The sequence below is a fragment of the Amblyomma americanum genome, chromosome 6, assembly GCF_052857255.1.
Source record: "Amblyomma americanum isolate KBUSLIRL-KWMA chromosome 6, ASM5285725v1, whole genome shotgun sequence".
NCBI classification, from domain to species: domain Eukaryota; kingdom Metazoa; phylum Arthropoda; class Arachnida; order Ixodida; family Ixodidae; genus Amblyomma; species Amblyomma americanum.
Genome location: NC_135502.1, coordinates 175,114,356 through 175,138,782, shown reverse-complemented (window position 1 = coordinate 175,138,782; position 24,427 = coordinate 175,114,356). Strand labels below are relative to the sequence as shown.

The following is a 24,427-nucleotide window of genomic DNA, read 5'->3' as shown; positions in this document are numbered from 1 at the left end:
CTAACACCCTCAATTTTCACTCGGACGATGGCACCTATGTGCAAGAAGACAAATACTCGTGCTTATGGCGGAAAATACGAGGAGCGGGGTGAAGATTTCATTTCTTTTGTTGGTGACTGCACGACATTCTTCTCACTCTCGCTGATTAGGAGAAAGAAAGATTGGGGGGGGGGGGACATCTGTCACCGTGTCACAAGGTAGCAGCAGTGAGAGCGGTGGAATGAGTCATCGTGTCGGCGGTGTGCTTGGGGCACTTACAAGAGGATGATAATGACAGCAAAACCAAAACTCAAGATGGGTGCATCGTTCCCTTCTTGGCGCGCTACGGTGGCAAGACAGATGTGCTAAGGCTGCTCGCGAGCTCGCAACGTAAACAAGAAGCGCACAACGCTGTTCCTGCTGGCAAAAAAAGAGCAGAAATAAAGGACCATTTTAATCACAAATAAAGGCTTTTCCCATGAGTTATCCACAGTGCGTTTTTGGCGGATTCTTAGCACGCTAAGAGACGAATTTAAATGCAGCGAAATTTTAGTATTACGAACTCAACTCCCATTTTACTGATTTCGTTAAATTGAGGTTTAACTGTACCATGGCTCACGAACCCCCCAGAATAGAGAGGGTGCCTCACTGGTGCCCACCGTGATTTTTACGAGCCTTGGTTCACCCCACGAGTTCTTCCACTGGCACTACACATCGTAAGCACCCCGTCTTGCCGTATACGCTAGAACCGCGTAGTAGCGGACCTTGCTTACTCATGTTGCCATTATGGCTAGCCTCATCGCAGATCTGCAAGTGGCAGCTGGGCACAAGTGGTCTGGTAGTGACGCTTGTTTTCTGAAAAGCATTTCTGCCTTCCCGCCGAAGAAATGTGCCATGATGGACAAGAGATTGTGTGAGATGCAACATATTCTGGACATGAATCAAGCAGCCCTGGCCAAAATTAAGGCAATTAGAAAGCAAACTGACCGGGTTTTTTTTCGCCTCACAAACGCCTTTCGAAATTGTGCTCACACGGTTTCATCGATGCATCGGGCAGGCTCTGCCCTCCAACCTAAACAAGATGCCATCGAATCGCCTGACACTATGGCAGTGTTGGAGGGGCACACAAAGACCAAGGTTAGGCCAGAATGCTCAGAAGAAAAGTACACATCCCCTGTGAACCCCCTGACAACAAATTGGCTTGGCAGGGATAGCCTGTAGTAAGTCTGCCGCCATCAGAAGCCATGGGCATGCTCAACAGAACAACTGGACTGCCATCGCCGGTCATGACCGTAACGAGGGTCTAGGTGCCACAGCTATTCCAGTCACCACAATGGTATGTAATATCGGCCGTCATCATCATTTATTTTACCCTTAAAGGCCTCTATTTAGGTATTACTTTTCCGTCAAGGCAAAGTTTTCCGCCCGCCACCGTGGAGCAAAGGCGTCGAGGCAGAGTTCCTCTGCCCGCCACCATGGGATGCAGAGTTCCTCCTCCCGCCACTGTGGAACGAACGCATGGACGCAGAGTTCCTCCTCGCACCACCGTAGAACGAAGGTGTGGAAGCCAAGTTCCTCTGCCCGCAACTGTGGAATGAAGGCACGGAAGCAAAGTTCCTCCGCCCCCAACTGTGAAAAGAAGATGTGGAGGCAGAGATGTGGGTCTTCTTTCTACCTGCCACTGTAGAACGAAGACCCTGAAGCAGAGTTTCTCCGCCTGCCACTGTGGAACGAAGTCGTGGAGGCAGCGTCCCTCCGCCCGCCACTGTGAAAAAAAAGTGTGGAGGCAGAGTTTCTCCGCCCACCGCCATGAAAAGAAGGCGCGGAGGCAGAGTTCCTCGGCCCACCACAGTGGATGCAGCGTGTCTAGGCAAAGTTTGATAGTCCGCCACCGCAAACTGAGAGCAAAGAAAGATATGATGCACTGTTTCGCTCCCCCTCAGCCCCAGAAACAGAAGCCAACAGGACTGTCATGTTCTTCAAGCTGAGGTAAACTTAGCATCTTCTAGATGCACCCCCTAGATCAGGACAACTCATTTGTAGAGCGGTTATCACAAGTAAAATATGTGCCCAGAGAAGTGCTATGTAGTGTCTATTCAGGATGTCACAGGTGGCAATGGAATACTTCTGGTGACCATCAGGAGGGCCAACCTCGAGGTCTGTGAGCCTGGACTACACTCCCCGGTTGAAGAAGCAGGAGCAGCCTCGCTGGCCACTGCTGTGTCCAGTATTGAAGGGGGGGGGGGGGGGGGGGGGGGGGGGGGAGTGTGGAGCCCACCAGCCCCCCTATGACTCGGTACATAAGACTGTGCGGCCCATGCACACACTGTCATCTGTCATTCGGGTGCGAGCAGGTGCACCTGAGTGCAACATCACCGCGCACGTCTGGCAAGTTCTTTGCCGACAGCACCGGCAGATCATGTGCATGGTCTAGATAGCGGAAAGATAATGAACGAGCAAGCAGTGCCGTCACAAAATTCGGCGCATATTCGAAAAAAAACGACGCTGCGCGTAAGCAATCGCTCCCGCGCGCGGTAAAATAAAAAAAAAACAGCAGGGAAGAACCCCGGAGAGCGCGTACACCTTTCATGGGCTTTTCACTTAGCTCTCCGGCGCGGCGCCAGAGTAAACATAGACACGCGTGGCGTCGATTTCTCTAGAATGTCGGAGAAGTTTCTGCTCGTTGTCGACGGAAAGGGGGTAACCTTGTCCGCGCTAAAGTAGTACCCTCTTCCCTTCGCTCTCGCGCCGGCGTCATCGCATGCGAGATGGAAATAGAAATTTCTGGAAGACGAATTCCGCGCTCGACCAATGGGGTCACGCGCCTGGCGCGAGAAGGAGAAGGAGCTTGTGCAATTAAAACTGAGTGTATGTGCGTGCCTGCCTTGGCACGAAGAACAAACAGACACGGACTGCTCCTATAAATGAGGGGCTTCAACTGCTGTCGGTCAGCCCAAGCCGCCGTCTAAGCTTCCAAGAAGCACGCCGCTCGACTCCCGGGAAAACACCACCGCCCAGCCACGGATCAGCGAGGCAACGCGCGCCAGTCTGCGGATCGGCCCCGTCGTGCTCCTCAGGTCGACGGACTGTCGCAGTGTCCGGTGAACAAATTGTGTTTTGTTTGTCTGTCTCTCTCTGTGTGTTAGTGCACTTTAGGTGCAGGTATTTTGTTAAATTGTAATCTCTCTCCATTGTTACTTTACACGAGTTACATTGTAAATCACTTTGTATGTGCTCGTACGAGTGATTGTGAAATCTCTGTATCGTCCCTTAGCTGTATAAACTGTTTTGTTCTGTGAACCTTTGGCTCTGACCCATTCTCTGGCTTGCAACCGGCGAAAGCTGGGCACCAAACGACCAACCCCCTTGTCACTTGGTAGCTGGTCTCCGGCTGAGCTTGCCACGCCGAGTCGAGGGCATCCCCTTTGTGACCGAGACCGCTACCCCCACATGCTCTAAGGGTGTCTGGGAGCGCACGCAAAAGTGCGCGAAGTGGTGACAAGCACACAGGGGGAGGCCAATGCGGGAGTGCTGCCCGCATCCTTCGTGGTTCTGGTGACTTGGACCAGCCGCCAGTGAGACGTTCACAGTTCGCGTTCTGTGGGAGTGGCCTTCTTAACGGATCCAGCGTGGCATTCTACTGGCAGCGTAACAGCGGTGCCCGACATAAAGTGTCACGCAGTTTGTTGGACCGTCTAGCATTTTGTTCTTTAATCTGTATGCGCTGGAACTGTGTTCTTTTCCTGGCAAAACAGCCGAGTAGACTTTGAGTGTTGTAGCGCATGTGTAGATGGTCTGCATCATCAGCAGTGTCTGGTGTACTGCAGCTAGCGGGCAATTGTAGTTTTGAGGAGCTCCGATACTGTTTTGATGTGACGGTAGTGTGAGCGCTGTACGTTGCTTGAACGGTGGTGCAAGAGCCTCTCTTTTCTTGCACATTTTAATGGCGCTTTGTTAGCGTGTAATGACTCACAAATCCCCCCAAAGAGGGAGGGTCCCTCAATCTTCTTGGATCAATTGAAAGAATATTGGAGTTTTCATTACTGCGTGATGAAGATTTGGAGTTTTTAAATTTATTTACATGGTTCCCGAGCTTCCAGGGCACAACGCAAATATACAAATATGCAGTGCCACTACAAAAAGCAACACTATACAACACGATACAGAAGCAAGGAGCGGATAATTGGAACTTTTAACATTTCACCGTGAAGTTTATTTTTTGTTTTTCCCATGTTGTTTGTTCACTCCTGCTCAAATGCGGCCTGATCGGATCCTTTATCACGCAACACATGACCAGGTCACTCTAGAATAATCGCGTGTAGACCAAGCAGAACGTCCAGAGAAACAACTGAGACAATGAAAGCAAGAAAGAAAACCAGTTCAAGCAGATAAACCACAGCTCATGACATACGAACCAAAATAAACATGTAATTTTGGTTCGTGACCACACATATCAGAAAGACCCCACTGACACAATTGGAAAACTTAATCACCATGGCAAAGTATGTCTAACGAGTGAAAAAGCAACATACCAAGGCTGAGAAATTGACAGACTATTACGACAGTCGGTAATGTGAGATTTGAGCACAGCTCTTCACATGCCACCGATGGCAGGTGGTGAGTTACGCTGCTAGACAGCCTCCAGCTGGCGTTTCACTCTTGCTACCTGGACAACCAGTTACATCGACAGCGCCAATGACAACACAAAATGCAGGAATGGGTGCCTGCGCTCTAAAAGAAATCACCGCACACTACACTGAGGGGCCCTTTATCAGTCCAGTGTCAAGAGAAAAGAAAAAAGAAAAAGAACATTCAAAGCAGACCTGTTCCTGACATGGTCCCCACACGTGCAGTTATCGACAAAAGTTTGAGGGATACAGGTTCACAGAAAAATTCTTATTTCTGTGCAGATAGGCAAAACAGGCTATTAAAAACACTAACTGTTACCAGCTGAGTGGCTAGAAACGCAACGCAGAATTGAATTTTTCCTTTCAAATCTGCATTACATAAACTTCTGTACATAGATGTACAGCCACAGTCAAAAGTTCAGAGCCCAGGTAAGCTTGCTTGTGGGCCATGCAGAATGGCTTCTTATGCATCCCCAGTGTTCCAAATCTCTTCAAGGTAAGAGGAACTCTGCCCTCCCCCTTCCAAATGTAAGGACTTCCATGAATACTACAAGCTTAGAAATAGACCCCCGCACTCAACTTGCAAAAAAGGCTGTGCTTACGTATACTTGTACAAGTGTGGGTGTATGTTGTTAGGAGTGTGTGGCAGCGAAGACGCCTTGTACAACAAACCTAGATGCTGGCAGTGCCACAGGAGGGCACTGGTGGACTTTGCAGTTATGAAAAGAGATACAGGAGCAATGGCATGGGGAAAAACGGATATGACGGAAGGGTAGCGGAACAAAGGTGGTTGGTGTGGGAGCCACACATGGTGTAATTGGGTGTTGCTGTGTCCCTGCCAAAGTGCGACAATGCAGTACATGTACACATTAAACTTGCAGTTAATCTTTCTGTGCTGCACCTTTTCATAAAGAAAGCAGAGCCAACATTCGATCCTGCTAGAGTACATACAACCAGCTAGCCATGTACTTGTTTCAAAAGCGGAACCTGTAACAGGGCTTTCTTGTGTTGTGGTGTCCCACCGTGCGCCCCCATGGAGCGACTCACCCGGCGCCCCCTACCACTCAGGGACGCACCCGACGGCCGGGCGGCCATGGAAAGGGCAGATGGTGCACTGCAGGCGCGGCCACAGGCCTCCTCCACCTCCTCCTCCGGGGTTGGGCACCTGGCACAAGAGGCTGGAAACAGGGCTGGCTTCAAAGGCAGCCCCTCCTCCACCTCCTCCCAGGAAGGAGGGCACACACAAAAGGTGGGGGGGTGCAAGTTCCAACCCATCTCAGCAGGTAACTAAACAAACAGGTGTAAACCAGATAACACTGGTTAACCCCAAATGATGGGCCTCTGAACGTACAAATAATGCTTCTGAGCAGGGGCAGATTCATGGGTTACTATTGCAGATGGCAGTTGGGAGGGTACAAGGCAGTCCTACCTGTGCAATGCATTTCCTGCACTTTCTTTATCACACACACAAAAAAAAAAACTGCAGGGTAGACTTAAGTTCAGCCTTAAGGGTATGATGCAATAGCATTAATCAATCAATTGAATCTTTATTCTGATTTGTGCAGAATTAGTAATTCTTGACTTTACATTTACAGATCCCTGGGATTCCTCGTACCACCACTCCTGGCGAAGTGGTGCTCTGTTTAAATGGTGCGCCACTGTCCTCCGATGGCAGGTGCTGCCAACGGTGGGGCTTGTACGGCGCAGGTAGCTCTTCCAGTGCAACCTCGCACGGCCAATCATTAATTTAACTGCCACCTGCCATGGTGCTCACAATCTGGTGGGCAGGTGGTGATGATGCCACAAGGTCATGAGACCTAGGTGGCCCAACTGGGTTACTGGACAGGCCGGTTGCTCTGGCTGCAAGGCTTCAAACGGTCGCCAACGGGATACTAACACTCTCATGTTAAAAGAGGAGGGGAGGAAAGAGCTTTGCCATTCTTTTTTTCCTCTGCACCAAAATTCTCGCTAAAGGGAAAGAGGAACCTCCCTCTAACCTCCACCGGTGCCTCTGAATTAACAGTGATCTATAAAAAAGCACTTCAGGCAGCTACGCCCTCCCAATTGGGGACTGCACACAGTCTGTTATGCAAGGGAAAGGCAGCCGTCACCTACTGATGAAATTGGAACGATGTGCACACACACTCGGGTAAAACTGCCTTTGCGCTCCCTAGGCCTTTTTTCCGGGACATAGACCAGGCAGCTAAATGCACTGAGTCAGCAAGTGCAGCATGCATCTCTGTGCCCACAAGTGCTGGAGCCGTGCACTTTCCCATTCGTGCACAGTGCAAAGCCTGAGCACACACAGTCGGGGCTCACATGCGAGAGAAGTCCACTTGGATGGAGTGGTCCACCACCAGGTCCGAGGGGCACAGTGGGTTGATCTTGCAGGGGTCACCACCTAGCCGCTGCACCGCATCCCGCATGGCGGCAAAGTCCACCACGGCTGGAACACCCCTGCAGGCCACGCACACACCCATAGACAATGCAGCACCCAAACACATTCCTGTACTGCTTCACCAAAAAAGGCACACATTCCTAATCAGAAGGGTTCAGTCGAATTTGCTGAAGATGCTCTCTCATATTGAGTTCTTTCAGTGTAGATCTGACATCTGATCTTGTTGGCTGCCAAGTACTAGATAACCATATTGGAAATATGTTAATTACGCCTAGTCGTACAAAGGGAACAATGCTGCCATTATTTTCTTAATATTGGCAGTGTTACTCTATTACACAGACAACACTGGCGTTCGTTGTCCACTGATCCCCCAAATATTAACTGTAGTGCCACTGCAAGACATAGCCAACAATGGCTTTCATTGTCACTAATCTCCCAATACTGGTGGGGCTGCTCCAAGACTTACTGTATTGGGTTTCGTGGCACATAAGCATCTGAGGCTATCATTTGCCAAGCCCAAGGTATGGAAGAATTTTTGTTCTGCAAAATTTTACAAAAATGTGAAAAAAGATCGGTGGTGTAGAGGGCCTAATAAATTCGTGTTACCTAGTACTGAGAAAGGAACAAAATCTTAAAAATGACTAATGATACAAGCTTTAAACAGTGTCGGGCAACCTCAGCCAACATCCTTGGCTGGACAAGAATCTTGACCCTCCCAACAAAAACCTCATCCTTCTTCTCAGGAATAAGAATGGGGCTGAAAATGTGATTAAAAATGTCTTTGTTGTAAAAATGACTATGATTTACCAAATCTATAGTTTGCCTTTTTTAAAACATCTGCTTTCTTTAAAACTTAAAACAAGTGACAAATCAACAAGTGCATCTTTAACCGAAAGTAACATCGGGTGTAAGGAATGTGTTCATTGCAAAAAGGAGCAAAATACTTTTCCTCGGTGTTTCCAGTTTTGTGCATGAGAATAAGATGTGGTTTATTGTTAGTTCATATCCACATTCCTCACAAATAGGTGTGTCTTTTTTGTCAGCAGGAAGTCGTGTATAAGGCGCGTGTGTGTCCAATGCGGAGACAACACAAAATTACTTCTATGAAACAGGTCCTCCATTTACTAAGGACAGGCTTTACAAAGTGCAGCTAACAAGCTGCACTTTGTAAAGCCTGTCCTGAGTGAATGGAGGACAACAACAACAGTTTAAGTCGTTATCCCAAGTTTTCTGTTATTTAGCCTTCAAATTACTGTGTAATAATTTCACAGTCTCTCTACGGGGCGTGGTTACTTTATTAATTGCACAGCTGCGAGCCTGTGCAACACAGAAGTCAGCTCTTTCATTTCCATCTATTCCAACATGGCTGGGCACCTAGCAGAATTTTATGACATGCCCCTGTGCTATGATTTTTTCTTTCTTGTGTATTATGCTTCCTATCAAGGGTTCTATGCATTTCTGGAATGTAGTGCTGTGAGCAGACTAAGTGAATCCGTGCAGATTATGCTGTTTTCAACATTGTCATTTGCTATTCTGTCTGCAGCCACAGAAACAACATAACACTCAGCTGGCTGTAAAAATGGTGTTGTGTTGTGTTTTATAGCACATAGGCAACTGAGGCCATCATGCACCAAGAACAAGGTATAGGAAAAGTCTGTTGTTGAATATTATAGAAATGTAAAAATCATCCTTGGTGTACAGGCCCTCAAATGTTAATACTACCCAGTGAACACATACACAAATCGTAACTTCATCTCCGCATTCTTCGCAGACAGGCTGATCTTGTTTTGTCAGTAGGAAATTGTGTGTGAGGTGCGTGTGTCCTATACGAAGATGGCAGATAATCACTTCCTTAAAACGTTCCTGGTGGGTGCAGGAATTCCATTCACCTATAAGTGGTTTTACATTGCGTAATGTGTTATTAACTTCGTTGTTCCACGCGGACTGCCATTTCTATCTTATTTTACGTTGAATTAACTTAATGCAATCTTTGAATGGTATATTTACTTTCTTTATTTGCTGATAACGAGCTAGAGCAGCAAAGAAGTCTGGTCTTTCGTTGCCTTTAATTCCAGTATGGCTTGGTACCCTGCAGAGTTTTAGGTTTTGTCCTTTAGCAGTGGCTGTTGTTATGTTGTGTATGATATCACCAAGTATAGGAGTGACTGCATTTCTAGAGTGAAGGGCTGTAAGCACACTTAGCGAGTCTGTGTATATAATGCTGTTTGCGAGGTTCTCATTCACTATATTTTTTACGGCTACAGAGATCGTGTAACATTCGGCAGTGAAAATGGACGCACACTGTGGAAGCCTTACTATTTCATTCCAATTCCCTTGTACCACTGTGCTTCCTACGTAAGCATCTGTTTTTGAACTATTTGTATAAAAAGTTCTGAAAGTACTGTCCTTTTCCTCCAGTGCAAGACATTCTTGTATGATTTGTTGTGGTGTTTGTTTCTTCCGGAAATGTGTAAGAGTGAAATCGCAGAGTGCAGAGAAATTGTACCATGGAGGCAGTGTGTCTTGTCCTTACGCAATACCAGGTAATATGTTTAGGACGCCAAGATTCTGGCACATCTCTTCGAATTGCAAGAGCAGTGGCCTGGTAGCTTGCAGTTTGTTGTTAAAGATCGTTTGAGATGGGCACTTCGTAGCTATACGGTAACATAGATGTTTTTGCAGGGAACGGATTTTTAGAATGTACGAGCATGTAAGCATGGTTCTTCTGTCTGTAAGTGATGGTTTATTAGTTTCTACATATAAGCTGTTTATTGGTGATGTCCTCTATGCACCAATGGAAAGACATAAACCTAAATTATGCACTGGATCCAGTCGTTTAAGGTACAATGCTCTCGCTGACCCATATACTATACATCCGTAATCTAAGGTAGAGCGTACGACGGCGCGATAAATTTGTAAAAGACATGTCCTGTCAGCACCCCAACATTTATGTGCCAGTACTTTGAGTATATTTATGGATCCGGAGGCTTTCTTTTTCAGTGCGTTTATATGAGGCAGGAAAGTGAGTTTCTTGTCAAAAGTTATCCCCAGAAATTTGTGCTCATTTTTGACAGGTATCTATCTATGTTCCGTTTAGGTGCATGAATGGGTCGGCTTGTATGCCTCGTTTCAGCAAGAAAAGGATGGCTGCTGTTTTCTGCGTGGAAACCTGGAAACCGTTCTGATCTGCCCATGTCACCAGTTTATTCATTGTCAACTGTACTTGTCTCTCGCATGTTGCTACGTTTGAGGATGTGCAGGCTATTTGGAGATCACCAACGTACACTGAATACAGGATGGACTTTGGGATTATTTTACTTATAGAATTCATTTTTATAACAAACACTGTCGTGCTTAAAATACACCCATGAGGAACCCCGTTCTTTTGAACGAAGCTCCTGGACAGGGTTGATCCCAGACGTACTTGAAATGAGCGGTCGAAAAGGAAGTCATTCAGGCAGTTCAACATCCTGCTGCGGATACCTAGGTCCCCTAGGTCGCGGAGGATCCCAAACCTTCAGGTTGTATCATACGCTTTCTCCATATCGGAGAAAACAGCAAGACAGTACTGTTTGTGCATAAAAGCTTCTCTTATTGTGTTTTCGAGGCGAACTAAATGGTCTGTCATTGAGCATCCCTTTTAATAACCGCATTGATGGACATCAAGAAGTTAGTGGAAATCAAGGACAAATGTTAGTCTTACATTCAGGACACTTTCAAATGATTTGGCCAGACAGCTTGTAAGTGCTATTAGCGTATAGCTACAAGGGGAAGTCGGTGGTTTTCCATGTTTCAGGAAAGGCACTATCACGGCTGTTTTCCACGCCTTAGGCATTTTTCCTTTAATGAATATTTTGTTAAAGAAATTCAAGAGTGCCTCTATGGCAGGCTGAGAAAAAGATGCTCAAGAGCATTTCATAGTTGGGTCCTGCTGCGTTTTTTTTTTTTTTCCGTCAGACAGTACTCTATTTCTTGGAGAGTAATTAAATTGTTGTATTGTTGGTTTGCACTTCCACTTGTTGGAAGTTTTTGTTTTTTGGCAATACTTTTGTATTTCAAGAATGACTGCGTATAGTGAGATGAACAAGAAACTGCAGCAAAGTGTTACCCCAAAATGTCTGCCTGTTCCCCTATGCTTATTTGTATGCCAGGTGTTGTCAAAAGAGGAATCGTGAATGGTGAGAAGCTGCCATTTAATTTCCGAACCTCTTCCCGCATATTTTTTCATGTGATTTGACTGTTTAGAGATGAAACATAATTCTGCCAAGAGGCTTTCTCGGCACTGAGGCTTTCTCGGCACTGCGACGGACGTACCAAGCTCTGGCTCTTGCCTTTTTAAAACGTACGAGGTTCTCTTGTGTTGGGTACCTGCGAAATTTACCCCAGCCTCTATTTTGTTGCTTTTTGTGCCGTAAAAATTTCCAGTCTGCTAAATGCAGCTTCCAACGTCACGGTTTAGTTGGGATGATTTTTGGTGGAGATGTCAAACTTATTAATACAGAAAGGTGACCGCTGCCATATGGGTTGTCTATGACATCCCATTCAAAATCATTAAAAACAGATCGTGAACTAAAAGATAAATCTAAACAGTTCATATTGCCCGAGGTTGGAGAGCAGTATGTGGCCTTTTCCGTGTTTAAAACACATACATTGTTTGTGAGAATAAAATCTTCGATTGTTTGCCCCCTAGGGTCGCAGCGCTCGCTTCCCCAAAAAGGGGAGTGAGCGTTAAAATCCCCAGCTACCAGATATGGCTCTGGAAGTTCATCCATTAGTTCTGGTAGATCATGGACTGTTAATGTAAAATGCGGAGGAATGTATATGGAACAGATTGTTAGTGTTTTGTAGGTGACGATGCTGACTGCAACCGGCTCAAGTTTTGTTTTGAGCTTTATTTCTTGAGCAGGAGCTTTGAATGACAATCCTGACGCCTCCAGATTTGCCTGCTCGCGATCGCGTCTAAAAGTTTTACAGTGTTTCAGGATATGCACATTTGTGGACCACGATTGGTCTCCTCAAGACATAAAACTATGTGTAGCACTGACCCTAAAATGTTTGTTATGTCACTGTAATTCCGCATAAGTCCTCTACAGTTCCACTGAATTAAAAAAACCATATTTATGTTTTTGAGAGGGAATGAAAGGGGATTTAGTTATGTGGTGGGCCCATTAAGAGGGGCCTGTCTTTTTTCGCTCAAGAGAGCTGTTCCGCCGCTGCAAAGCGGGCGGATTGGGGGTTACATCCATCACCCCGCCAGAGGAGCTGGAGGATCGCGGAAAAGCCGCGGTTGTGTTAGTATCAGGCCTCCCCCTACGGGGGAGAAGTCCTGCGGGATGCCGACCCATGGACCGGCGCTCCCTGCTTTGGCAACGGCAGGGCAGCTTTCGCTGACCCTGCCTGGGGCGTGGATGGCCCTTGCCATAGGCTCTGTGAAAGCGGCCTTGGAAGGTGCCAGAGTGCTGTGTGGTGCTATGCCCCTGCGCACCACATCAGCAAAGTTTTGTTTTGCTGTGAAGGAGAAAGTGTTTGTAAGTGCAAAACGCCATCTCGCTTCTTTAAATGAAATGTTTTCCTTTGTCTTCATGGTGATTATCTCTCTTTCTTTCTTCCAGGACGGACACGCCCTGCAGTATGCAGCATGGTCTCCTTCACAGTTTGCGCACCGCGGGGCTGCATCACATTCATCAGAATGGAGATCCTTCAAAGCACATTTTGCGCAAGTTTTGCAACCGTGGCAACTCTGTGAGCTGTGGCCGAACCTTTGACAATTGAAACATCGCGAGGGTTTGGTATGTATGATCTTACATTAACTTTCAAATATCCCACGTCGATTGTGTCGGGCAATGTGCTGGTGTTGAACGTGAGGATCAAGTGTTTTGTGTCTATTTCCTTGTTGTCCTTCCAGATCTTGATTCGGTGGACATCTATGACGTCTTGGTCGGTGAACCCTTCGAGCATTTCTTTTTCGGTGATGTGTACAAAATCAGTTTCGGATATTACACCTCGGACAATGTTTAGTGATCGATGGAAAGTAACGGAAACAGGGATTTCCCCTATGGACGTTAGGTTTAAGAGCTTAGAGTGTTGGACATTGTCACACAGTTTGAGCAATAAATCGCCGCTGGCCATTTTTGAGACCTTATAGCAAATGTTTAAGGCAAGCACTTTGACACAAGGAAGGGAGATATTATTCTTGCCTGCTTATCTTGTTCTTCACTGCGGATCACATGATATTTGGGAAAAGTTACTTTTCTTTTTTGAAAGAAGTCATCTGCCTCGTTCCACCTTCTTTTGGGACAGCGATCTCGTTTTGAGAAGAGGGGAGCTATAAAAAAATTTAGTTTTTCGGTCATGGTGCCAGCCACCCACCATGGAGCCCAACAAGGGGACGGGACAGGAACTTGCAAGCAAGTCCTGCCCACGCCAGCTGTACACCTCAACTATAACCATATATAACGCAAGTCAGGGTAGTTGGTCACACAAGGTTAACCCTCGCTGCCAGGAAAAAAGGAAAAACCAAGAAGTGAGTAGGTGATAAGAGAGTTATGAGAAAGAGATAGGAAAGTGAAAGATGAAGGGGGGATAGGAAAAGCCAACTAACTGCAGATTTCCCCCGGTCGCGTCAGGCTGGAGGTGCCGTCTACAGGAAGCTGGGGCCAAAGTGCTGTGTTGCCTCCGCCAAAGGGTCTTAAAGGTCCAAACGCTCAGCATCGGCTCAACCACCAGGATTCCCTTATCCCCATACATGGCGATGCCACGCACTGCTAAGAGCGGGTGCTTGGGTCCGTGGTGATGCACTGTTCACCATCACCCCCCTACGGGGATGTCCCTGCGGATGCTCGGGAACCAGTGGTGTCGCCGCTCACCACCAACTGCAAGCTGCAAACGCCCCCCTGCAGGGGGCTGTAAAAATGGATGCACAGTTTGGCCGCCTTACTATATTTTGCCAATTTCCTTGCACTTCCGTGCTCTGACATAATCTGCTGTTTTTGAGCCATCAGTGAAAAGTTCTGCGTAGTTCAGACATTTTTCTTGTAGACCCAGGTGTCCCTGTAATATGTGTTCATGTGGCATTTTGTTTGTTACAGAAATGTGTTCATGTGAAGTCATATATTGTCGCCGACAAACGTAGGGCGGCACGAAAAAAGGGCTTTTTTTTTAATCCGAAGGCCAGAAACCCAGCAGCGCGCGTTCGAACAGGAACGTCCTCTTCTTCGCTCCCACACGAGCCCAGTAATGCCGCTTGGCCGCATGGCGGCGCTCGCAGAATGTGAGCAGTGTGGCATTGCCCCCCTCCTTTCAAGAGGCATCGCCTCGATGCCTCCGGCAAGGGGGATAAAGAGTGTGGAGACACCGAAAGTGCGATGGCGTGTGGTGGCAGCACTGAATGTGAACTCCGGGGGGCTAACGGGCGTAATACGGTTTCATGCGGGACACGTGGACGACTTCAGACTTGGGCGGGCGAGAAGACCGGACAACTCCTTGCGGGTACACTTCATAGTTCACATCGCTGAGTTGACGTAGCAACTCATAGGGACCGAAGTAGCGCCGCAGAAGCTTTTCAGAGCGACCACGCACACGTATAGGGCTCCATACCCAGACGTGCTCGCCGGGTTGGTAAATCACTTCCCTGAGGCGGAGGTTGTAACGCCGGGCGTCAGTTGTCTGCTGGTGGCGAATGCGTTGTCGAGCAAGGTGGCGAGCGGCTTCTGCATCGCGAACGAATTGGTCAGCGCCTGGGACAGACGAGGGGGTACAATCCGGGAGCAGCATGGCGTCAAGCATGGTCAGGGCATCTCGGCCATACACCAAACGGAAGGGGGTGAAGCGCGTCGTTTCTTGGAGGGCGGTGTTGTACGCAAACGTGATGTAGGGAAGTATTTCGTCCCAGTTGCGATGGTCAGCGTCGACATACATAGACATCATATCTGTGATGGTCTTGTTCAGCCTCTCAGTAAGTCCATTCGTTTGAGGTTGGTAAGCAGTCGTTTTTCTATGACTGGTGCCACTAAGACGGAGGACCTCGTGTGTAAGAGCCGACGTAAACGCGGTTCCCCGGTCAGTTAATACAACCACGGGGGCGCCGTGGCGAAGCACGATGTGGTGAACAAAGAACTGTGCAATTTCAGCCGCGGTGCCACGGGGAAGAGCCTTGGTTTCACAATAGCGGCTTAGGTAGTCCGTGGCAACAACAATATACCGGTTTCCCATGGAGGACACCGGGAATGGGCCCAGTAAGTCCATGCCGACTTGTTGGAATGGGATTTGCGGTGGATCAATTGGCTTCAGAAGGCCGGCCGGTTTTGTCGGTGGTACCTTCCGTCGTTGACACTCACGGCAGGTTCGAACGTAGCGTTGGACGACTGCAGCAAGCCGTGGCCAGTAGTACTTGTGGCGGAGGCGTCCCAATGTTCTGGAAAAACCGAGGTGGCCAGAAGAAAGGTCGTCGTGGCATGCAGCGAGAACTTCTTTACGAAGCACGGTTGAGACAACGAGGAGATACGCAGTGTCGGTCAGAGCGTAGTTTTTCTTGTAGAGGACTCCATCTATTAAGCAAAACGACGAAAGTCCGCGCGAGAAGAGTCTGGGCGGAGACGGAGCGGCTCCTTCGAGGTACTCGATTAGAGGCAGCAGTTCGCAGTCGGCCCTCTGGTGGTGGGCAAGGTCGGATGTGGTGACAGCGCCGAGGAAAGCAGAATCGTCGTCGGACTCATCTGGTGGGCACGGAAGAGGAGCTCGGGAGAGACAGTCTGCATCGCTATGTTGCCGACCCGACTTATACATGATGGTGACGTCGAACTCTTGCAACCGAAGGCTCCACCATGCAAGTCGCCCCCCGATGGATCTTTGAGGTTCGCAAGCCAGCACAAGGAGTCATGATCGCTGATGACTCGAAACGGGCGGCCGTACAGGTATGGACGAAATTTTGTGATTGCCCACACAACAGCGAGACACTCCTTTTCCGTTGTGGAATAATTCACTTCGGAACGGGACAAAGCGCGACTTGCGTATGCGATCACGCGTTCCACACCGTCTTGCCACTGCACAATCACCGCATCGAGGCCCACATTGCTGGCATCTTTGTGCAGTTCCGTGTCGGCCTGCTCGTCGAAGTGGGCAAGGATAGACGTAGATTGGAGGCGGGCCTTAAGCTCTCTGAAAGCTTTTTCCTGATCTTGGCCCCAGACAAAGGGTTCGGAGTCTTTTGTCAGGCGAGTCAGTGGCTCTGCGAGCTTGGAGAAGTTTTGAACGAACCTCCGATAATAGGCGCAAAGCCCCAGGAAACGCCGCAAGCTTCGTTTATCTGTTGGCTGGGGAAATGCAGCAACGGCGGCGGTCTTTTCTGGGTCGGGGCTAACGCCCTGAGCGCTCACAATGTGGCCAAGAAACTTGAGCTCCCGAAATGCGAAGTGGCACTTTTCAGGCTTGAGAGACAGACCCGCAGAATGAATTGCTTCGAAGACGGCACGCAAACGTTGCAGGTGCTCCTCGAACGTGTCGGAGAAAATCACGACGTCGTCGAGATAGACAAGGGAGGACTGCCACTTCAGGTCAGTTAGTACGGTGTCCATCATACGTTGGAACGTCGCAGGGGCTGAACACAAGCCGAAAGGAAGCACCTTAAATTCGTACAGTCCGTCAGGAGTAACGAAGGCGGTCTTTTCTCGGTCACGTTCGTCGACCTCGATTTGCCAATAACCGCTACGAAGGTCGAGTGACGAAAAGTAGGTAGCATGGCGGAGGCGGTCTAATGAGTCATCAATGCGCGGCAGTGGATAGACATCTTTTTTGGTAACGTTATTAAGGCGTCTATAATCTACACAGAACCGTAGGCTGCCGTCCTTCTTTGCGACGAGAACAACAGGTGACACCCAGGGGCTCGTCGATGGTTGTATGACGTCGTCGTGGAGCATTTCGGCAACTTGGCGGCGGATAGCATCGCGCTCCTTCGACGAAACACGATAAGGACGCTGACACAGCGGTCTCTGGTCACTGTCGACGATAATACGGTGCTTAGTTATTGGCGTCTGGCGAACCTTGGATGTTGATGCAAAACAGTCGCGGAAATAGTCAATAAGGCTTTCCACGCGGCGTTTCTGATTGGTCAGAAGGTCAGGGTTCACGTCGGTCCTAATGGCTGTTGCAGTGTCCTGTTCAGCTATTTCGGGAGCCGTTGTTGATAAGGCACATTGGCCGGCATGTTCGCCAACTTCTTCAAAATGGGCAATCACCGTGTTTTTCGTCAGATGTTGGGGTTCACAACTAAAGTTGGTCACTAAGAGCGTGGTACGCGCGTGAACAAGGTCGACAAGGGCGCGAGCAACGCAAACTTGCCGAGACAGTAGCAGCGACATATTCGTTTCGGCAATGCCCCGAGTACCGGAGCTGGTATCACACTGGACTGTGACAAACTTGCTTGCTCTCGGCGGTATCGTTGTGTGGTCATCAAAGATGCGTAATGGTGCTCTGTGCGGCTCGGGGTCGGTATCAACGGCTCGCTGTGTCGAAAACGATACCAATTGCTCGTGCAGGTTGATGACCGCCCCATACTCTTTAAGGAAGTCCATGCCGAGAATCAGTTCTTTAGAGCACTCTCGTAGCACGGCGAAGGAGCCAGTGAAAGTTGCACTGCGGATCTTTATACGGCTGGTGCAGACGCCAACCGGCGTTACCACATGGCAACCAGCTGTGCGTATCTGCGGCCCATGCCAAGGTGTTAGAACCTTTCTGAGGGTTGCGGCTAGGTTACTACTCATGACAGAAAAGTCTGCTCCGGTATCGACGAGTGCAGATAAGTCATAGCCATCGGCGGCAACAAGAATTTCGGCGGCGGAAACAATTGCTTGACAATTTGTCGGCGAGGTTTTTGGTGCCGTCATCGATGGGGTCGTCGCTGAGGTCGTCGGTGAGGTCGGAGGTGGGATCGTCTTTAAGGTCGGCGGGTGGGGTCGTCGCATAAAATCGTCGGATGGAGGCTGTTCACTGTCTGCGGCAGCGGCGGTCCTACCCCCAGAGGACGCCGTCTTCAGTTTTCCCGATGTGGGGACGTACCTCTGAACTGGCCAGAGGATGACGGGCGGCCGGGCGAAGAGAACCGCCCTGGGGATGGCGATCGGGACTGGCGTCGCTGCGAGGTCGAAGATTGCACGTTTTCAGCCAAGTACTGTTCGATATCGCGTGGTCTTTCACCGTAGCGTGGTCGAGGTGAGTCAGGTGAAAACCCCCTTAAACCCATCCTGCGGTAGGGGCAGTGGCGGAGGATATGGCCAGGCTCTCCGCAGTGGTAACAGAGCGGCCGATTGTTTGGCGTACGCCAAACGTGCGCTTTGCTCACGGGGGCCTGAACTCCTGCAGCACGGAGGGTGCTGTTGCGATTGGCTCCTGCAGGTATTGCACAGGAGCGATGGGGAAAACGGCTCGCATCGCTGGCCCGGGACTTCGTAGCGCCTCGCTGTACGTCATAACGGAGGGCGCCGGGTGTGGAGCTGGGGGTGGCTGCACAACTCGTCGGATTTCTTCGCGGACCACGTCCGTAAAGGCAGCGACGCTGACCTGTGGAGCTTCAAAGCGAAGTTTCGCCAGTTCCTCGCGCACCAGGCTTCTTACAAGTTCCCGAAGGTTCTCGGCGGGCAGCGACGTAGGCGTGTACTGGGACTGGGAAGAGGCTGCTACAGTAGCCTGACGTCCGTAGTGGGCGCCCCGTTCCTGTAAAGAGCGCTCGATACCCATTGCCTCCTTGGTGAAGTCGGACACTGTTCGTGGCGGGTCACGGACCAGTCCGGCAAACAGCTGCTCTTTTACGCCACGCATTAAGTGTCGTACCTTCTGGGCTTCGGGCATAGCAGGGTCGGCCCGGTTGAACAGTCGCGTCATGTCCTCGATGAACATCGCGACGCCCTCGTTCGGCTGCTGTGATCTCGAGCGCAGGGCGATTTCCGCTTTCTCTTTTCTTTCGCTGCTGGTAAATGTCGCTAGCAGCTCTCGACGAAAAGCCTCCCAGGTGGTAAAGGAAGCTTCGTGGTTCTCAAACCACGTTTTGGCCGAGTCCTGCAGCGCAAAGTAGACGTTGCGCAGCTTGCGCTCGCCGTCCCACTCATTGAAACCCGCCACTCGGTCAAAGCTGGCCAACCAGTCTTCGACGTCCTCGAACCTGTCCCCGTGGAACGGTGGCGGCGATCGAGATGCGTGAAGGACAAATGGCGGGGCACTCCCGGAGTGCTGACTTGTCTGGCTAGCCGCGGTGGATGTCATGGCCCTTACCGGCGCTGTCAGTTGGCCGAACTCGGGTTGTAGGCCTCGCAGGCGGCGGCTCGCTTTGTGGACGGGTGTTGTGTCCAAGCGTCGCTGGTCAGCGTCAGAGTTGCCCTCGGGGTGAGCGTTCATGGAACGATACCCAGCGGCTCCACCAAAATGTCGCCGACAAACGTAGGGCGGCACGAAAAAAGGGCTTTTTTTTTAATCCGAAGGCCAGAAACCCAGCAGCGCGCGTTCGAACAGGAACGTCCTCTTCTTCGCTCCCACACGAGCCCAGTAATGCCGCTCGGCCGCATGGCGGCGCTCGCAGAATGTGAAAAGTTCAGTGAAAAGTTCTGCGTAGTTCAGACATTTTTCTTGTAGACCCAGGTGTCCCTGTAATATGTGTTCATGTGGCATTTTGTTTTTTACAGAAATGTGTTCATGTGAAGTCATATATAGTGGGAAGGCTGTACCATGGGGGCAGAACAACATGGTTTGAGGTGACGTCAGGAAAGGTATCCAGTATTTCTTAGTTTTGGCAGCTGTCCTCAAAGCGGAGAAGCAGAGGTCTGATTGATTGCCATTTACCGTTGAGTAGTGTTCTGAAGGTACACTTTGCAACTATCGGTAAGCATAGGTATTTCGGTGCAGACCGTATATTTAGGACATATGAGCATGTAAGCATGGTTCTCCTGTCTTCAAGAGAAGGTTCACTGATTTCGATATAGAGACTATTTATGAGGGATGTCTATGCACCAGTAAAGAGAAGCAAACCTAGGTTTTGTACAGGATCCAATCGTTTAAGGTAGGATGGCCTCTATGACCCAGTGGTGGTCCACCCATTTTAAGTTCTGGAGCAATTTTTGGAGCAGGAAAATACTCATTTTGGAGCACCTTTGTATCAGAACAACAATTGCGGAGTAACCCGGGAACAGCACGAACGGAATAAAGGAGTCACCCAGAAAAGCTTGTTACTAACGAAATCAGGTTCAGCCATAGGATAAAAAAAAAAAACAGAAGAAAGGTGTTCACAAAAAAACAGTGACAAAACACTTCATTAATGCTGGCATTGTCTTGCATGCAAGTTCCGCCAAGCGTGCTTGACTAAAAACCCAAAAGACCCGTTCACTAGAACCATTTTTTTTTTATGTTACCTCTATCTCAACGGTACTCAAGTAACACTTGTTGCTGGGCTAGTCGGTGCATAGTTCTATGTACAAACAATAGCGCAAAATGAGAAACATTCACAACAACGGTGGACAGGTGCAAAGTGCACAAAAGATCCTCGGAGGATTTGTGAACACGGTTCGTCGACAGTGGTGCGTCGGACAGCGGAGCGCTGCGCGTGCCAGCCCAGCGTTGCACGTGTGCGCGTTCGAAGGGTGTGTGCGAGGCAACAGCGACAAAGAGCGTGGCGAGCACGGGGAGCAGAGAGGTGACGCGTCAGAAAACCGAGTTGTAAAGGAAGGCAGCGCAGCAGAAATCGGGTCATTCAAGCGTGGAGGTGGCAGCCATCGGATGTTGCGTCCGTGCTGCCGTGGACCTCCTTTGGATCACCTACGTAAACCTCCGGCAGTTCTTGAAAGCGTGGAGGTGGCAGCCAATGGTCTGAGGGTTCGTGCTGTCGAAAGGCACTCTTGGATAGCCTGCTTTAAGTCATTGGCGTTTCGTGACGCCGTCGACGGGACCTGGCTACGTTTTTCCTGCTGTTCTTCGGGCTTTTGACGGAAGACCACCGGCATCTCCCTGTGTTCCTCTCCGCTCCTAATACCACCTGGTTCCCTTCCGTCGCATCCTTCGACGCAGCGCCAGTTATTATAGTTGAGTATTATTATAGTTGAGTATGTCTGCTTAGTCTTGCTCCTTTTGAAATAGAAAATTCGTTAGACATACAGGTTAAATGCAAGTACTGACAGTACTGCAGGTCATCATTAACTACAGCGGTGGACTAGTACAGAACAGAGAACCCATGGCGCTTGTTTTCTTAGTTGCCATGGCTCCGTCTTATTTTCAGCCAAATATATTCTTTGTCAGAATACAATTCAGATTTCAGCAACATTGCTTTGCAGTGTGTGCAAATAACATACGGTGTGTTTAACCGCAACTGGAAATATTGAGCTCGGATATCCCGTTTAAAAACCCTTGACAGTCCACATGAAATGTTTTGTGTTTGAGCCATGTGGTGACAGAAATCAAGCAGTCTCAGCAATGTGAACAAGACCCTCGCCCTCGCCATTTATTTTGGTCTTTGGAGATGTAAAAGTTTCAAATCAAGGCTTAGAAGTAAGCCATAGAGTCAGATGACTATTAACGACAGCCGAACGTTACGACGAAACAGCGCTGACGGATGGGACGGAAGAGGAGACAGACACCAGACACCACCGCATGTGTCTGTCTCCTCTTCTGTCCCGTCCGTCAGCGCTGTTTCGTCGTACCGTTCAACATGAACCAACCAGCCCAACTCAGCCCTCTCCCTGGACCACAGCTGTACACAGGCCCTAAGTTTACGTATGTATATGAAACTTTATTTGCTATACAATAAATTTCCAGAATGAAAAAAAGCACAGTTCACAGTTAAAATGTGACTAGCCAAATTCCAGGGGGAAAGCCTTAACTGCTAAAACTGGTCTCCATTTGGTTACACCTGGAATCAACTGGGAATTGTTCCATAAACCAGTTGGGAACTTTTGCAGACATCCATGTATATAGTTTATTTAAATCTGAAAGGCAGGTATTGTGACTCAAAGCTGCACATGGGCTATAAGAGACGCCATAGCGAAGGACTCCGTATTAATCTTGGCCAAATGGGTACAATGTACACATACAACGCACCGCCCATGAGCGTTTTTGCATTGGCTCTCCATCGAGATGCGGCCACCACGGCCGGGACTCGATCGAACATCCTTGGGCTCAGCAGCATAACGGCATAGCTAGCGAAACCTCCGAGTAGGGACATGAAAATGTGAGGTTATCTCGTACATTAACCAGGTATCCTCGATGCACATACTACCATATGCCACAGCGATAATTTTTTTGCAGTTAACACGCAGCACTGCATCGGTGCCCACGTTGTGCCGGCTCATCTGCGTATCAAATCCGGCAACTGCAATCAGCAGCTGTGACGCTGTGACCAAGTGATGGTTCACAAAGACAGCTCGCCGAAAACCGCGCCGTCCGCTGCAAAGCAAAAAACAGAGTGGGCCGGTACCGCTTCCTCCATGCATTTTTTCGTGTCTGTAAAGACATTTCTATTTTTACCATTGTGATCGAACACACAACGGTTAGCACTACCGTCACTGCTGCCTCACCAACAACGCCTCTACCGCCGCTGTGCGAAGGATTCATGATGCACGCTGAACAACTAAACATGCCCGAGGTTTCGTGGTGAACACAAAGGTAAACGTATTTCTCTGCACTGCATGCACACAAATCATGATGATGCACTCACACCCACATAAGTGCCCAAGACAACGGCTGCAGCGGTTCGCGCTGGTAAATTGAACTAGAGTCGTTGCGCTGGTGGAAAAGTCCCATTTTTTCATCCATGGGATAGATCATAAGCGGAAGAAGTGGAAGTATGGTGCCTAGCATAAGCCAGTGAAGGAGATTGATTTGGCTTGATGCGACTCTAACCGGAACTATGCGTTCTTTCGCATCCGTTTTTTTACATCACTCCTTATATAAAAAAAAGAGCTTTTTGTGTGTGCTCGATTAGTTTCTCAACAATTTGTGAGTGCTTTTATGACATAATATTGACTGATAAGTCCCGCTCAAAGACCGTTTTTTCCCATGTTTCACGGAGTCCTGAGCAGTTCAACCAACTGAAACCATAAAGTTAAAATACTATTGAAACAAACGCTGGGCTTCGCGGGATAGCTATGTAAACGCTTTGGTAATATGATTCAACAACCAGCATAATGGCCAACAAACTTTTGAGTTTTAGGGCTCTTCTTTGCATGCCTCCAAGATTGGCATATAAAATTTGTACGTTTCGGAGGCTCGCGCTGTGCACAAGGTATTATACCCAAAATGCCGTTCCCTCCGGGCCGTAATCACGTGCGTCAGCTAAGTCAGCATTGTTGATCACCACCATTTCCAGAGGTTGTGGGGATTGGGCTTCTTGAGCGATAGGAATGAGCGCCCACTGCTGCTGGTTGCTCGTTAGAGAGACACCCCCCCGTGGGGTGTCCGCGAACGGAATGCGGGCGGCTGCTGCTTATCCTCCTTTCCAAGGGAAGCTTCGTCGAGAACCGCTATAAATCACCCTCCCTTCCGTTCTTCCCGCTTCGACCTGGCGTCCCCATTGGGTCACTCCGAGCGACAGTTGGGGGGCATTGTTTCGGCGAGAGGCCGCGAGCGGGAAATGAACGGGGAGACCGCCACCGACTCGGGCAGCAGAAAGGTGCGTAGATTTCGCCTCACGGGAGACCAAGAGCGCGGGTGGTGTAACCTTGCGCACCTGGTATGTACGCTTGAGTCCAGGCAAGAGCCTCCGGAGTCCTGTCGTCCGCCTGTGTGGCGCTCACGCGCTCCGGATTCGGGAGGGCCTGATTCGGCCGGTTTTTCGTCATCGCCGGCCATTGCCGGTGACGACGCGCGATGGCCATCGACATGCGACCTGCGCCGTCAAGATGTGCTCCGCGCATCCCCCTCCTCCCTCGTGTTTTGTCCCGCGCGATCTAACCCTTTGGTTGGCCGTGCAGCATGCTATCGCCCTTGGCTGTGCCGTCACACGCGTATGTAGTCTTGGTTTTGCGCGCGCGGCTGCGCGGGCCCGCTTTCGGGTGCTGCGGCCGGGCTATGGGTGTATACCGAGGCCTGGGGATCAGTGCAGTGTTATGCAATGCAGCATCCTGTATAATAAACACTTGTGCTCTATAATAACTGTGCCTTCCTTCCTTCGGAGCGAGAGCGCAGGCGCGCGGCGAACGCTGGCTATGCCCTCAGCTTGCTCTGTCCCGAACCCGGAATATGTGGGCTAAGTGCCACTCAATTAACACTTCGGCACGGGTTCGTAACCAACCCCACATAATTGGCGCACCAACGTGGGGCAGTTCCTGCCTTTGTAGTTACTGCATTCAGTTGCAAGCTTGAGGGCCAGTTAAGCCAGCTGGTAATGTGCATATGAGACGCCTTTCTATATCCTCCGTTGCGGGTAGCTATGATATGTCAGTAAACTTGCGAA

At 49.4% G+C, this 24,427-nt stretch overlaps 1 protein-coding gene across 6 annotated transcripts in view; it reads right to left on the bottom strand.

Annotated features, from left to right (window-relative positions):
* LOC144094185 (cytoplasmic aconitate hydratase-like) overlaps positions 1–24,427 on the bottom strand; it is a 393,589-nt gene that overhangs the window by 350,361 nt on the left and 18,801 nt on the right. For 3 of the 6 annotated variants that reach the window (XM_077628105.1, XM_077628104.1, XM_077628106.1), the window contains exons 4-5: positions 6,927–7,064; positions 5,684–5,785 (exon numbers count right to left, since the gene is read on the bottom strand). In XM_077628105.1, coding sequence (XP_077484231.1) covers positions 5,684–5,785; positions 6,927–7,064 — 240 coding nt within the window. Of the gene's footprint in view, positions 1–5,654; positions 5,786–6,926; positions 7,065–24,427 lie in introns of all 6 variants that reach the window. The other 3 variants (XM_077628107.1, XM_077628108.1, XM_077628109.1) reach the window with 2 other exon arrangements.